Here is a 13,203-nt window from a genome sequence, read left to right on the forward strand (position 1 = left end):
GATGCCTTAGCTGGGCAAATCACTTTTTTTTATGGTTTATTATCTGTTTTTCCTAAATACATAACAAAAAATAATCAAATGAAAGGTTCATTTTTCAAAAATGTTGGTGTCTAAATTGTCCTCCAATTCTGGAATGACCCTTTTATCATTCATCAAAGATAGCAAAAAACATGCATTATGTACTATGGAGGGGACTCTGACAGAGGATTACTCACAAAGTACACAGTAAAGTACTTCCTTTTATTTCTGGTAGCAGTCAACTAGTACCGAGTCCAACAGTATCAGTTTTATTCAGAACGTATGGTAAAAAATATTTGTATCACTCATTGAATATAGCAAGAAAGAAAATGAAGAGCAGCTGATTGACCGAGTGCAGAATCGCTGTATAGTTTAAATCTCCTTAGTTACAATGTTGTCTATTTTAGACAAAGGCTTATTATATTTACAGCCCTAAGAACATTCATGTTCTGGGCTCAATATGTGTCTTTTGCTGTTTTCGTTGTGATCGCTAAATTCAGATGCTGGATCGCTAGAAACACCGCTGTCATGATCAGGCTGGCAAGGGCTGTTCCATGCTCTGCTCAACCTCCCGCCTTCCCAATGGACTCAGTAGTGCCCCCTGCTGCCGTGGAGCATGTGTGAGTGAGCATGTGTGAGTGTGTATGAGCACAACCACGGCGGAATATTACTGCCAAAAGTCACGTGACTCACTCACGTGACTTTTGGCAGTAATATTCCGCCGTGAGAAGAAAAAGTTTTGTAGTTGTAAAAATAAGTGTTGTAGTTGTAAAAAAAAATGTGTGTACTATGCTGAATTTGTCTATGAAACATGATTTATTAGAATAATGGTATGTGTTTATTTGATAGATACGTTTTTTCTTTGCAAAACTAAATGCATTAGTTTGTAGATGGTGTTTTGTATTTGCAAACCACATTGTGTTTGTTAGTGAATCATAAGGCATTTGTAAAACCTGTTTAGTTTGTTTGTGGAGTTATGGCAGGAAATTAGCTCCATACTGCTCTTCATCTGAAAAGAGCTTTTAGTTGTAAAATAAGTTGGTAAACTTACAAAATCTGAAGGGGGTTAAATACTTGTTTCCTCCTCTGTAAATGTATAGCCTCAATGTCCTGAGATAGCTTATTGAGTTAATAGTTGAATGTACAGTAAGTCGTTTTTTACTGTAAGTACTAGTAGTAGTAGTTGTAGTAGTAGTAGTAGTAGTAGTAGTAGTAGTAGTAGTAGTAGTAGTAGTAGTAGTAGAAGTAGTAGTAGTAAAGAATGTAAAGATGTAAAGAGGCGAGTACAGGCGTAACATGTTCACGCCTGCCTGTCCTTGTAAGGAGGCGTGCAGCAGCATTCTGGACCAGCTGTAGGCGAGACAGGGAAGCCTTGCTTACTCCAATGTACAGAGCGTTGCAGTAATCCAGTTTAGTGGATATAAAACAATGTATTCCTTTCTCAAAGTCATTCAAAGAAAGGAAATGCTAAAATTCTTTATGACTTGTTTTTATTTTACACCACTTTTAACATCCTAATTGTTGTTGTTTGTTTCAACGAAATGAATAACTGTTTTGGTTACAAACTAAGGACCAAGATTTGTCATTGACTCCAAATAAACTTTCACCCCCTGCTCTGCTGATATTCTTGTATGTGACTGCTACATAAACTAGTTCCCCTCTCCACTCCACCTCCCAGTAACAACGTCCAGTCAGACTCTCTCTACTCAGGACCTGAGAACACTTAGTGAATCTGTCTGGGTGACGAGAATAAGACTGATGTTGACCCATGAATGTTGCTTTTCTGCTCCCCTCAGATAATAACAGCCGTGTGTCTGCTGTGTTTGGATCCAGAGTGATCTCCTGTGAATATTGTAAGAACCCAGCTCTGGTGGTGGGCTCTGCTGCTGACAGTAAAACCTCCACTTCAGTCGGTGAGACGTTTGTCCATTCCTCTCTCAGGACGTCCTGTAGTTTGTCTCTGACTGCTGACAGGGCCGCCGTCACGTCCTCAAAGTAGCTCAGAGGACGGATGTTGATGCTGGATGAGTGTGTAGCTTCACTGAGGGCTGACAGTGAGGGGTAGCTGTGCAGAAACTGGTTGTGATCCTCTGTGTGAGACAGCAGCTTCAGCTCAGCGTCTCTCCTCTTCAGCTCAGAGATCTCCTGCTCCAGCTTCTCCTGAAGCTCTTTGACTCGACTCACTTCTCTCTTCTGCTGGGATCTGACCTGCTGCTTCACATCAGAGCTTCTTTTCTCCATGAGACGGATCAGCTCAGTGAACATCTTCTCAGTGTCCTCCACTGCTTTATCAGCAGAGCCATTGACGGCCTCCACCTCCTGCTGAAGCAGCTTCACCTCCTTCTCTCTGTCCTGGATTCTCTGCTGGATGTTTAGTCGACTCCCCTCCAGCTCTCTCTGCCTCTCAGTCCTCTCTGCTGCAGCTGACACCGTGTCGTGGCCTTTGTGTTCGTCCACAGTGCAGATATAACAGATACACTGCTGATCAGTGCGGCAGAACAGCTTCATCACCTCGTCGTGACGAGAGCAGATGTTCTCCTGGAGCTTCTTGGAGGGCTCCACCAGCTTGTGTTTCTTTAAGTGAGCTACGTCATAATGAGACTGGAGGTGTTGGTCACAGTAAGATACAAGACACACGAGGCAGGACTTACAGGCTCTCAGTTTCCTCCCAGTGCAGACATCACAGGCCACATCTTCAGCTCCAGCATAGCAGAGATCAGCAGGAGAAGGTGGGGGTCCAGTCTTCTTCAGCTCCTCCACTAAAGCTGCTAACATGGTGTTCTTCAGCAGGACAGGCCTCGGTGTGAAGCTCTGCCTACACTGAGGGCAGCTGTGGATCTTCTTCTCATCCTCTCCGTCCCAGAAGCCTTTAATACACTTCATGCAGTAGCTGTGTCCACAGGTAGTAGTCACCGGATCCTTCAGTAGATCCAGACAGATGGAACAAGATATTAACATTTCCCGCTCCAGCTGAACTCCTTTCTGCGCCATTTCCCCTCTCAGTAGCAGCGAGTGTGAGTTTCACTTCCTGAGAGCTGGAACTAGTGTGTCAGCTGATCTGAACAGGAGGTGTGTGTGCAGTGAATGTGGCCTATCAGCTCTTGTACTTTCCCCACATGTTGGTTACACCCCTCCTCCTCAGTGTGGATCTGAAGGGGAGGAGCCAGGAAGCACAGAGTGGAGCTGGCTGTGTCTGAGAGCAGGAAGGAGAGGGAGGGCTTATCAAACTCTGAGTCATTCAGGAGGAGGTGCAGCGCTCAGACTCTGACCTACAGAGCCTCGGTTACAACCTGCCCTTCATCTGAAAAGAGCTTTTAGTTGTAAAATAAGTTGGTAAATTTACAAAATCTGAAGGAGGTTAAATACTTGTTTGCTCCTCTGTAAATGTATAGCCTCAATGTCCTGAGATAGCTGATTGAGTTAATAGTTGAATGTACAGTAAGTCGTTTTTTACTGTAAGTACTAGTACTAGTACTAGTAGTAGTAGTAGTAGTAGTAGTAGTACTAGTAGTAGTAGTAGTAGTAGTAGTAGTAGTAGTAGTAGTAGTAGTAGTACTAGTAGTAGTAGTAGTAGTAGTAGTAGTAGTACTAGTAGTAGTAGTAGTAGTAGTAGTAGTAGTAGTAGTAGTAGTAGTCGAAGTAGTAGTAGTAGTAGTAGTAGTCGTAGTAGTAGTACTAGTAGTAGTAGTAGTAGTAGTAGTAATAGTAGTCGTAGTAGTAATATAAGTAGTAGTAGTAGTAGTAGTAGTAGTAGTAGTAGTAGTAGTAGTAGTACTAGTAGTAGTAGTAGTAGTAGTAGTAGTACTAGTACTAGTAGTAGTAGTAGTAGTAGTAGTAGTAGTAGTAGTAGTAGTAGTACTAGTAGTAGTAGTAGTAGTAGTAGTAGTAGTAGTAGTAGTAGTAGTCGAAGTAGTAGTAGTAGTAGTAGTAGTCGTAGTAGTAGTACTAGTAGTAGTAGTAGTAGTAGTAGTAATAGTAGTAGTAGTAGTAATATAAGTAGTAGTAGTAGTAGTAGTAGTAGTAGTAGTAGTAGTACTAGTAGTAGTAGTAGTATTAGTAGTAGTAGTAATATAAGTAGTAGTAGTAGTAGTAGTAGTAGTAGTAATAGTAGTAGTAGTAGTAGTAGTAGTAGTAGTAGTAGTAGTAGTAGTAGTAGTAGTAGTAGTAGTACTAGTAGTAGTAGTAGTAACACAGATTAGTTTTATTTTCAACACTTTACCACTTTGTAACATCCTCATGTTTGTCAATTGGTCGTCAAACACAGATTAATAAAGTATTTTTGTTATATCATCAGTTGTATTTTCTATTTCCCTATAATTGTCGTTGATCATTATCCAATCCACTTTATTTCTATAGCACATTTAAAAAACAACAGAGTTGAACAAAGTGCCGTACATCAACAACTGTATCAAAACATAGCATACATACCAGAGCCGTATAATAGAAGAGTTACGATATCTCCGTTCACTCCAATGGACCAGTTTTTTTACAGCAATGGCGGATCGTGCAGCCGTCAATAGTTCCCCGGAAGTTAGCTTGCCGCTGACTTCCGGGGAACTTTTGCGACCAGCAACACAGTAGAGTTGCAGCATAATAGACCGTTCGTGATGGACTTTTAAAAGTACTAGGGGTCTATTACAAAACCTTTGAAGGAATCGCATCAATTAAAATAAATGTATGGCAAGTATGATCAAATTAACATAATGTCAAGATATAGCCAATCGACAATCAACATGCTTTGAATATAAAGGAAGAAGAACAATAAACAGATGAACATTTAGGTTTTATGTGTAAATTGTGAACAAACCATCTTAATACATCGGGCAGTCTAAGACAGCAAACTAAGCTTCTTTAACTGCTGCTAGAACACAGTTTTACCATGGGGTATTTCTAACAAGACCAAAAAGATATACAAGGCTTCCAAAACAGAAGAAACCAACTCAATACAGTATTTTAATTTCCTTCAAAACGACAAAAGCACTAATAAAAACCAAATAACAATAACATAAAGGAAAAGTAATTGAAGTGGTTGCCTGTTGTAAATACCTTGGTATCTGGCTTGATGATTGTCTCTTCTCTTGCGTTCGGTCATACCCCCCTTCCCATACTATTATCGGTCAAAATTGGCCGGTGTGTTTTGCACAGTGATATTTCTGGAACCCCTTATCCCATTTTGATGGTTGACATCTCATTTGAACAGTCAAAGCCAGAATGACAGCAGGGGTGAATTTCATTTTATAATTTTGCAATAAGTCGAAGATATGTTTACTGTATATTATAAAAATGCTTGTCATGTAGGCATACTGGAGATGGGAAGGCTTTAGTCAGTGTTGTAGCTGACATTCTTACCGTTCCAATGATGTATTAATAATAACTTGGATTTATATAGCGCCTTTCATGAGACCCAAGGTCGCTTTAAAAAGAACAGGAGTAGAAACAAACATAACAAAAGGCAGTCAGACGAACAGTTAGACAGACAAAACAAATAGATTTGGGGCCAAAGACCTTGGCAGACTTGAGGGCCCTTTTGAAGGCGTCAAGCGTGGGGATGTTGCAGATCTCCGCAGGGAGAGCGTTCCAGAGAGTGGGGGCTGCCATACTGAAGGCTCTGTCCCCGAAGGATCGCAGGTTGGTGCGGGGGGCCAGAGTCTGAAGACCGCAGGTTCCGGGGTAGGGCATGTGGGAATTGTATTGATTTGATACAAGCAAGCCAGTGTTTCATTGTGTACTTTCAACTACAGTATATGGTCCGGCAAGTTCAGCATTCACTGCATTCACTGTGATGAATATACAATAAGACACTGATACCGTTTTCCTCAATGAACATTTATTGAACAGAACATCATGTGAAAAATCAGACCGCGGTCTGATTTTCCACATGATGTTCTGAAGTTAGTTTTAGGTTGGATATTCGACAGACATTCGCGGACCAGCCAGCAGCGTCAGTTTCCCCTGCTGCTGGCTGTATTACGACGGGGAGATCTTCTGCGCGAAACGAGGCTTTCACTTAGGGACCATCAACAAATGACTTTTCAATTACACAAGAAAAATGTTCTTTTTAATAAATCGACAGCTTCTCGATCGTGTGAATGTGAAGCAAATTCACTCTAGAGCATACATTTATTGAACACACCTCTTTTTATTGCATTTTAATACTTTAAATATTTTTATATTAATATTTTGATGGAAAAATTAGCTTATTTCTTCAATACCTTCCAGGTCATGTGACCTAATCACTCAAAATCAATGCTGGCTCAAAGAACTACACTGGCTGCATAGGACACACCTATTTTTATTCAATTTTAATACTTTAAATATTTTATATTAATATTTTGATGGAAAAATGAGCATATTGCTTCAATATCTTCCAGGTCATGTGACCTAATCACTCAAAATCAGTGCTGGGTCAAAGAACTACACTTGCTGCCAGGATAACAACCTCCATCTCAACGTCAGCAAAACCAAAGAGCTGATTGTGGATTACAGGAAGCAGCAGGGAGAGGGACACGCCCCCATCGCCATCAATGGGACTACGGTGGAGAGAGTCAGCAGCTTCAGGTTCCTTGGGGTCCACATCACTGAGGACCTGACATGGACTCATCACTGAGGACCTGACATGGACTCTTCACACCACCACCATCACCAAAAAAGCTCAACAGCGGCTCTTCTTCCTCCGCAGGCTGAGGAGGTTCAACATGGACTCCAGGATACTCTGCAACTTCTACAGGTGCACCATAGAGAGCATCCTGACCTTCTACAGGTGCACCATAGAGAGGATCCTGACCTTCTACAGGTGCACCATAGAGAGCATCCTGACTGGCTGCTTCACGGCCTGGTACGGCAGCTGCACCGCCCTCAATCGTAAGGCCTTACAGAGGGGGGTGAAAACTGCACAGAACATCACCAGGACGGAGCTGCCATCCATGGAGGACCTTTACTCCCAGCGGCTCAGGAAGGAAGCCCTCAGGATTATCAAAGACCCCCATCACCCCAGCCACAAACTGTTCTGTCTGCTGCCGTCTGGCAGGCGGTACCGGAGCATCCGGACTAAAACCACCAGACTCAGGGACAGTTTCATACCACAGGCAATAAGACTGCTAAACAACTGAACTGCTGAAACAACATCTGTTAAACACCCGAACTGTTGAAACAACATCCATAACATTCATCTGCTACTTAGTAATTATTTATCTATTTCTCTAATATATCATTCCAATAACTTGCATATAGACTCTTATTGCACTATTTCACTTTTTTAAACTATTTTTCTTTTTGTATTTACTATTTACTTGCACTATATTTTTCTGTTTATCTGTGTTATTGTGTTGCACTGTTGGAGAAGCCTGTGAGCTAAGATTTTCATCGTCATAACTACACTGTAGCTATGTTCGTATGACAAATAAAAACCTTGAACCTTGATTAATGAATTAAAGTACTTGTTTTGCCCGCTGACCGGCTGGTCCTGTGGCTCGTCTTTTTTTTGTAACTAGCTGATGCTCAATCTAATCCTGTTCTTCAAAGTCACTGTCAGAATCAGAATTCTCAGAAATGTGATCCTCACATTCTGAAACACCTTCCTCTTCCTCTACATCATCATCAAATGGTTCTCTCTCTTCCAAAATCATTTGCAAGGCCCTCTGAGCAGAGAATCATTTGGCCATCTTGATCAGTTGTGATAAGACACACACACACACAAAATGTTCACACTTGTGTTAGCCCCGAACATCCTGTATCTAATATAAATGTGTAGGGGGGGGTGTACAGTGGGTGGTCATTGAAAATGTGTTCTGATATATGTTCTTCACAGAAAATTAGCCAACGCCATTGAGTGTGAGTTTGAACAAATAATGTATCATATCATTTTTCTTTAGATAAATAATTAAACACTATACAAGGGTTAATATTAATACATTTTTGTATAGAAAATTCTGTTTATTTTTTCAATAGCTTCTCTGTCATGTGACCGAATGTCACACTCAGTATTGTAGAAAGGAAAAAATAGTGGCAAATAAATGAAGTGGGAATTAAAACAAGTATGTATCTGAACTAAAAGTACTACAAGTACCTACAAATGTACACAGATGGTTCTAAGAACAAAGAAGAGTGTGTTGGAGTTGGTATATACATCCCAGACTTTAAAATATCTATCTCAAAAAGAGCGTCTGATCAATTATCAGTGTATACAGCAGAAATGCTTGCTGTAATAATAGGATTACAGTGGGTTGAAGAGGTCAGACCAGATAGGGTGGTGATATGCACAGATTCATTGTCCATATTAAAAAGCACAGATTCATTGTCCATATTAAAAAGCATACAGTCAACAATAATATTATCCGATATAAAGAGCTGTTTCTATTGTGTACAGACTAGTATTCAATTCAGAAAGTGATTTTGAGTCATTAGATATTGAAGAAATAAGCTAAGCTAAGCTAATAAGCTAATTTGCAATAAAAAGAGGTGTGTCCTATGCAGCCAGTGTAGTTCTTTGAGCCAGCATTGATTTTGAGTGATTAGGTCACATGACCTGGAAGGTATAGAAGCAATATGCTCATTTTTCCATCAAAAATATTAATATAAAATATTTAGAGTATTAAAATGGAATAAAAAGAGGTGTGTCCTACGCAGCCAGTGTAGTTATTTGACCCAGCACTGATTTTGAGTGATTAGGTCACATGACCTGGAAGGTAATGAAGAAATAAGCTAATTTTTCCATCAAAATATTAATATAAAATATTTAAAGTATTAAAATGGAATAACAAGAGGTGTGTCCTACGCAGCCAGTGTAGTTCTTTGACCCAGCACTGATTTTGAGTGATTAGGTCACATGACCTGGAAGGTATTGAAGAAATAAGCAAATTTTTCCATCAAAATATTAATATAAAAATATTTAAAGTATTCAAATGCAATAAAAAGAGGTGTGTTCAATAAATGTATGCTCTAGAGTGAATTTGCTTCCCATTCACACGATCGAGAAGCTGTCGATTTATTAAAAAAAAAAATGTTCTTGTGTAATTGAAAAGTCATTTGTTGATGGTCCCTAAGTGAAAGCCTCGTTTCGCGCAGAAGATCTCCCCGTTAAACTGACGCTGCTGGCGGGTCCGGGAAACTGACGCTGCTGGCGGGTCCGGGAAACTGACGCTGCTGGCGGGTCCGCGAATGTCCGTTGAATATCCAACCTAAAACTAACTTCACCGTGGTGAAAATCAGAGGGGCACTATTCAAGCTGGTCTGCTTAAAAAAAAAAAATAACCTTTTAAATTGATCCCAACAGTAAAATCAACATGATTTTAAATAAAAATGTAAGCAGCCAGGATTGACCTGCAGGAGGGCCGTCTGGGCCATCACTGGAGCGGCCGTCGGAGCCATCACTGGAGCGGCCGTCGGAGCCATCACTGGAGCGGTCGTCTGGGCCATCACTGGAGCGGCCGTCGGAGCCATCACTGGAGCGGCCGTCTGGGCCATCACTGGAGCGGTCTTCGGGGCCATCACTGGAGCGGTCGTCGGAGCCATCACTGGAGCGGCCGTCTGGGCCATCACTGGAGCGGTCGTCTGGGCCATCACTGGAGCGGCCGTCGGAGCCATCACTGGAGCGGCCGTCTGGGCCATCACTGGAGCGGTCGTCGGGGCCATCACTGGAGGAGTCGTTGTGGTTGCTGGGGCCGCCGCCAACGTAGTTGGATGTTCAGTGCAGCAGTTTTTAAAGTGACTAATAAACATCTCCTTTCTCCCAATGATTCTTGGGCAAAAGCCACAGTGATAATGGCTGCTGGCCACACATTTGAGATGGCATTTATAAACATAAAGTGGTTTAGAGGATTCTAGAAACAAACCAACATGAATTTCTTGTAAATATGCAATTTGAAACAAGGTGTTTTTGCGAGAGCAATAAATAATCATGTCACCAACAATAATATTTTTGCCTATAAACTGAATTTTTGCAGATTGAATGTGTGATTATGCTCATATTGTGCCTACCCCAAATAAGGATACTTTTCCAGCATTATTAACACTTCATAACCTGAATATAAATCTAATTTTTAATGTTCAATTTATAATTCAAAATTAATTTACACCAAGGATGTCCTGGGGCACAGAAATAACACATGTATCCATAATGTGTGAGGCATTAAACACATCTAACAAGTAACATGTAATGTAATGTGATGAAGTATACAATGATCATATAGAATTATAGATGTACTTACCTCCATATTTCACAAGTGCCCTCTGGTGGCTCTGCAAATGAGCCATCAGACCAGGGTATGACCCGGTCCTTTCACAAAATGGACACTGGAAGGTGTCCGAGTCCAATTTGTTGAGCTCTGGGCGTGCTCCATCACGGAGTGTTGTGTTGTTTGTCTATAGGTGAATAAAATAGAATACAATTTCAGTGACTTTAATATTGGAAATAGTTAACTCCTTAAATGAGCAGCAATGGACTGGCCTGTATAATCCTATGGGACAAAGCTGGTCATACTTCCTCACTTTCAGAAGGTAACCCTTTAACTGCCAGCGCCACCATTTGGTAGAGCACATTTTGTGTCTTGATATCTTGTTGAAAAAAAAAAAAGTTTAACTCCATCTGATTCAGCCAGCTCTACCCTTTTGGTTGACATGTTATGCACAAAACAACCTCTAGATGTCACTGTGGTTCGAACAGAAAGCCCTTCAGCTAGTTTAAATCTTTATATATACAGTCTATGGTTTAAATGTCAGGCCTACAGCATGGCCACAAACCCCGTCTAAAAACAGAGGCCTGATTGCATCCACCTGGGTTACTTGGCTCTACCCAATAACTATATATCATTTAACTTTAAACCACACTTAAAATAATAATATAATTATACATATGTGCATGTCAGTATAGCAGCTAATACATGTTTTTTTTTTTAAACATTCAAATGTGAAAGACACCTTCAATGAATATTTCAAACTTACACAAAATCAGATTCTTGTAAAAATGCGAGTACATGCATTGTTCCATCTGTCAAGCTAAAATATATACATATATCTTAGCTCTTAGCTTGACATGCTAACTGAACGAGCATGTTCAGTTAGCATATATGCTAACTGAACGTCGAGCATGTCAAGCTAAGAGCTAAGATATATATATATATATATATGTATTCCATTCCTTTACATTTAATATTTAAAATACAAATTAGCAAAATAAACACAATTACACTGCGCTAAACAGCCCCATCGACAAACAAACGAGAACCTAAATAGTATGTAATTATATCTAAAACCACAATATGTTAATTACCTGTACTCGGTGCGCCATATTGTTTGTCTGTTCTCTGTAAACCTCATGTCTCCTTAAATATCCTTGCGTCAGCGTCAGTGTCGTCAATTCGCTTTTAATCTGCCATGTACGGTAATGTCTCTCAGCCACCGTAGTGTCGTGTCAGGTGGGCGTGTCGTGTAGGGGGCGTGTCGTGTAGTGTCGTGTACTGGCCGCGGTCGCAGCTAGACCCTTCTCGGAAGCTATGGGAACTCCAGTTTTCTATACAGCGGAGTCCACCCCCACTCAAAATACCTTGCCGCGCCTCTGCATGCCTATAACAGCTGAATGCGGCGATTACCATCTTGTTCAGCAAAACGCCTCACAAACTGATTAAGATCCAAAGCTTTAGTGCGTTAGTAAATGAATGAGAAAAGACGGTCTTCCTGGTTGAACTTGCGCTGAGCGTCATTAGTCTCAGATCACTTCCACATGTTCTCCATCAGCTTCGTATGGCACCTTGGACATAACACAAGAAGAACATCCTGTTTTTGTTTTTGAAAGACAAACCTTTATTAATGATCCAAACATTTAATTTGATCACACATCCCATCAGTAAAGTCTGATCAATGATTTCATGATCAGTTTCACTTTATCCACACCATACATGTGTTTCATCTCAGCTATTTCAAACAGAATCATACATGATATCCTTATTGATTATTATCCTGATAAGTTATGTTCTATAAAACCTCAGAGTACCCACTTTATATTTGGATAACAACAACAACAACAACAATTAGTCGGCAAAACAATAACATTTTATTTCCCAAGCAAAGACTCTAAGCTATTTACAGCAGAATAATAAATGATGTATTTATTGATTATGATCATGACAGGAAGTAATATCATTTAAAATAAACATGTGATGATGAAATAAGTGTTATAACCATCTGGGAACTCATGTGTAGTTAATTTGGGCAACAATAACATTTAATCTGTCAAAGTAATACATGTGATTATAAATGTCTCTATTGATTTAGAAAGTGAATGCCAGAATAAAATGTGTAGAATAAAAGAAGCTCTGCTGCTCTCTCTCTGAAGACTCGTGCGTTACAAGAGAAACAACAACATGAATCAAAAGAAATATCCAACACATATTTAGAGCAAAGTTTACATATCAGTTCAGGTGAACAAGGATCCTCCTGAGCAGTGACAGCCTCCATGGCTACACAGACACAGGAAGGAGCCGGAAGAAAGTCCAACATCTACAGAACAACTCATGAGAAGATGTTCAAGCCCCACCCATCATGTTTGATTGACAGCTGATCTCTGCACAGTGAAGACATGAACAATCAGCTCTGATGGACACACGGTGAGTTTAAGAAGTAGAAGAGTTCCTCCAAGGACTTCAGGCTATTTGAGTTTACAAAACTCAGCAGTGTCTCCATCATCACAAAGCCAAAGTCCAGCATGTAGCGGCTGAGTGAATGTGGTCTGCACTCTGCGGAGGAGAGTCATGGTTTCAGAGACGCTGTAGAAGGACAGAACACCTGCTCTGTGATCCAGGTACACTCCTACTCTGGAGGACCAAGGACCTGAGACGTGAGTGTGGATACTGTTGTAACAAAATGAATAACTGTTTTGTTTACAAAGTAAGGACCAAGATTTGTCATTGAATCCAAAAAAACTTTCCCCCCCTGCTCTGCTGATATTCTTGTATGCGACTGCTACAAAAACTGCTTCCCCTCTCAACTCCACCTCCCAGTAACAACGTCCAGTCAGACTCTCTCTACTCAGGACCTGACGATACGAAGTGAATCTGTCTGGGTGACGAGAATAAGATTGATGTTGTTTCATGTGTGTTGCTTTTCTGCTCCCCTCAGATAATAACAGCTCTGTGTCTGCTGTGTTTGGATCCAGAGTGACTTCCTGTGAATATTGTAAGAACCTAGCTCTGG

At 40.7% G+C, this 13,203-nt stretch overlaps 2 protein-coding genes across 2 annotated transcripts in view; both read right to left on the reverse strand.

The window, feature by feature from the left end:
* Positions 1-1,971: 1,971 nt before the first annotated feature.
* LOC117471008 (E3 ubiquitin/ISG15 ligase TRIM25-like) lies at positions 1,972-3,215 on the reverse strand (the record flags this gene model as incomplete). The annotated part of the gene is made up of 1 exon (XM_034115787.1): positions 1,972-3,215. A coding segment is annotated over exon 1 (1,038 nt), but the record flags the coding sequence as incomplete, so codon positions are not given.
* Positions 3,216-11,758: 8,543 nt separating this feature from the next.
* The window catches only part of LOC117471007 (tripartite motif-containing protein 16-like), a 2,692-nt gene continuing 1,247 nt past the window's right edge, over positions 11,759-13,203 (reverse strand). Inside the window, exon 1 of the mRNA XM_034115786.1 lies at positions 11,759-13,203. This exon is cut by the window's right edge and continues 1,247 nt beyond it. Within this exon, the coding sequence (XP_033971677.1) occupies positions 12,659-13,203 (545 nt within the window). The 3' untranslated portion in view covers positions 11,759-12,658.

This window comes from Trematomus bernacchii, unplaced genomic scaffold (assembly GCF_902827165.1).
Source record: "Trematomus bernacchii unplaced genomic scaffold, fTreBer1.1, whole genome shotgun sequence".
Taxonomy (NCBI): domain Eukaryota; kingdom Metazoa; phylum Chordata; class Actinopteri; order Perciformes; family Nototheniidae; genus Trematomus; species Trematomus bernacchii.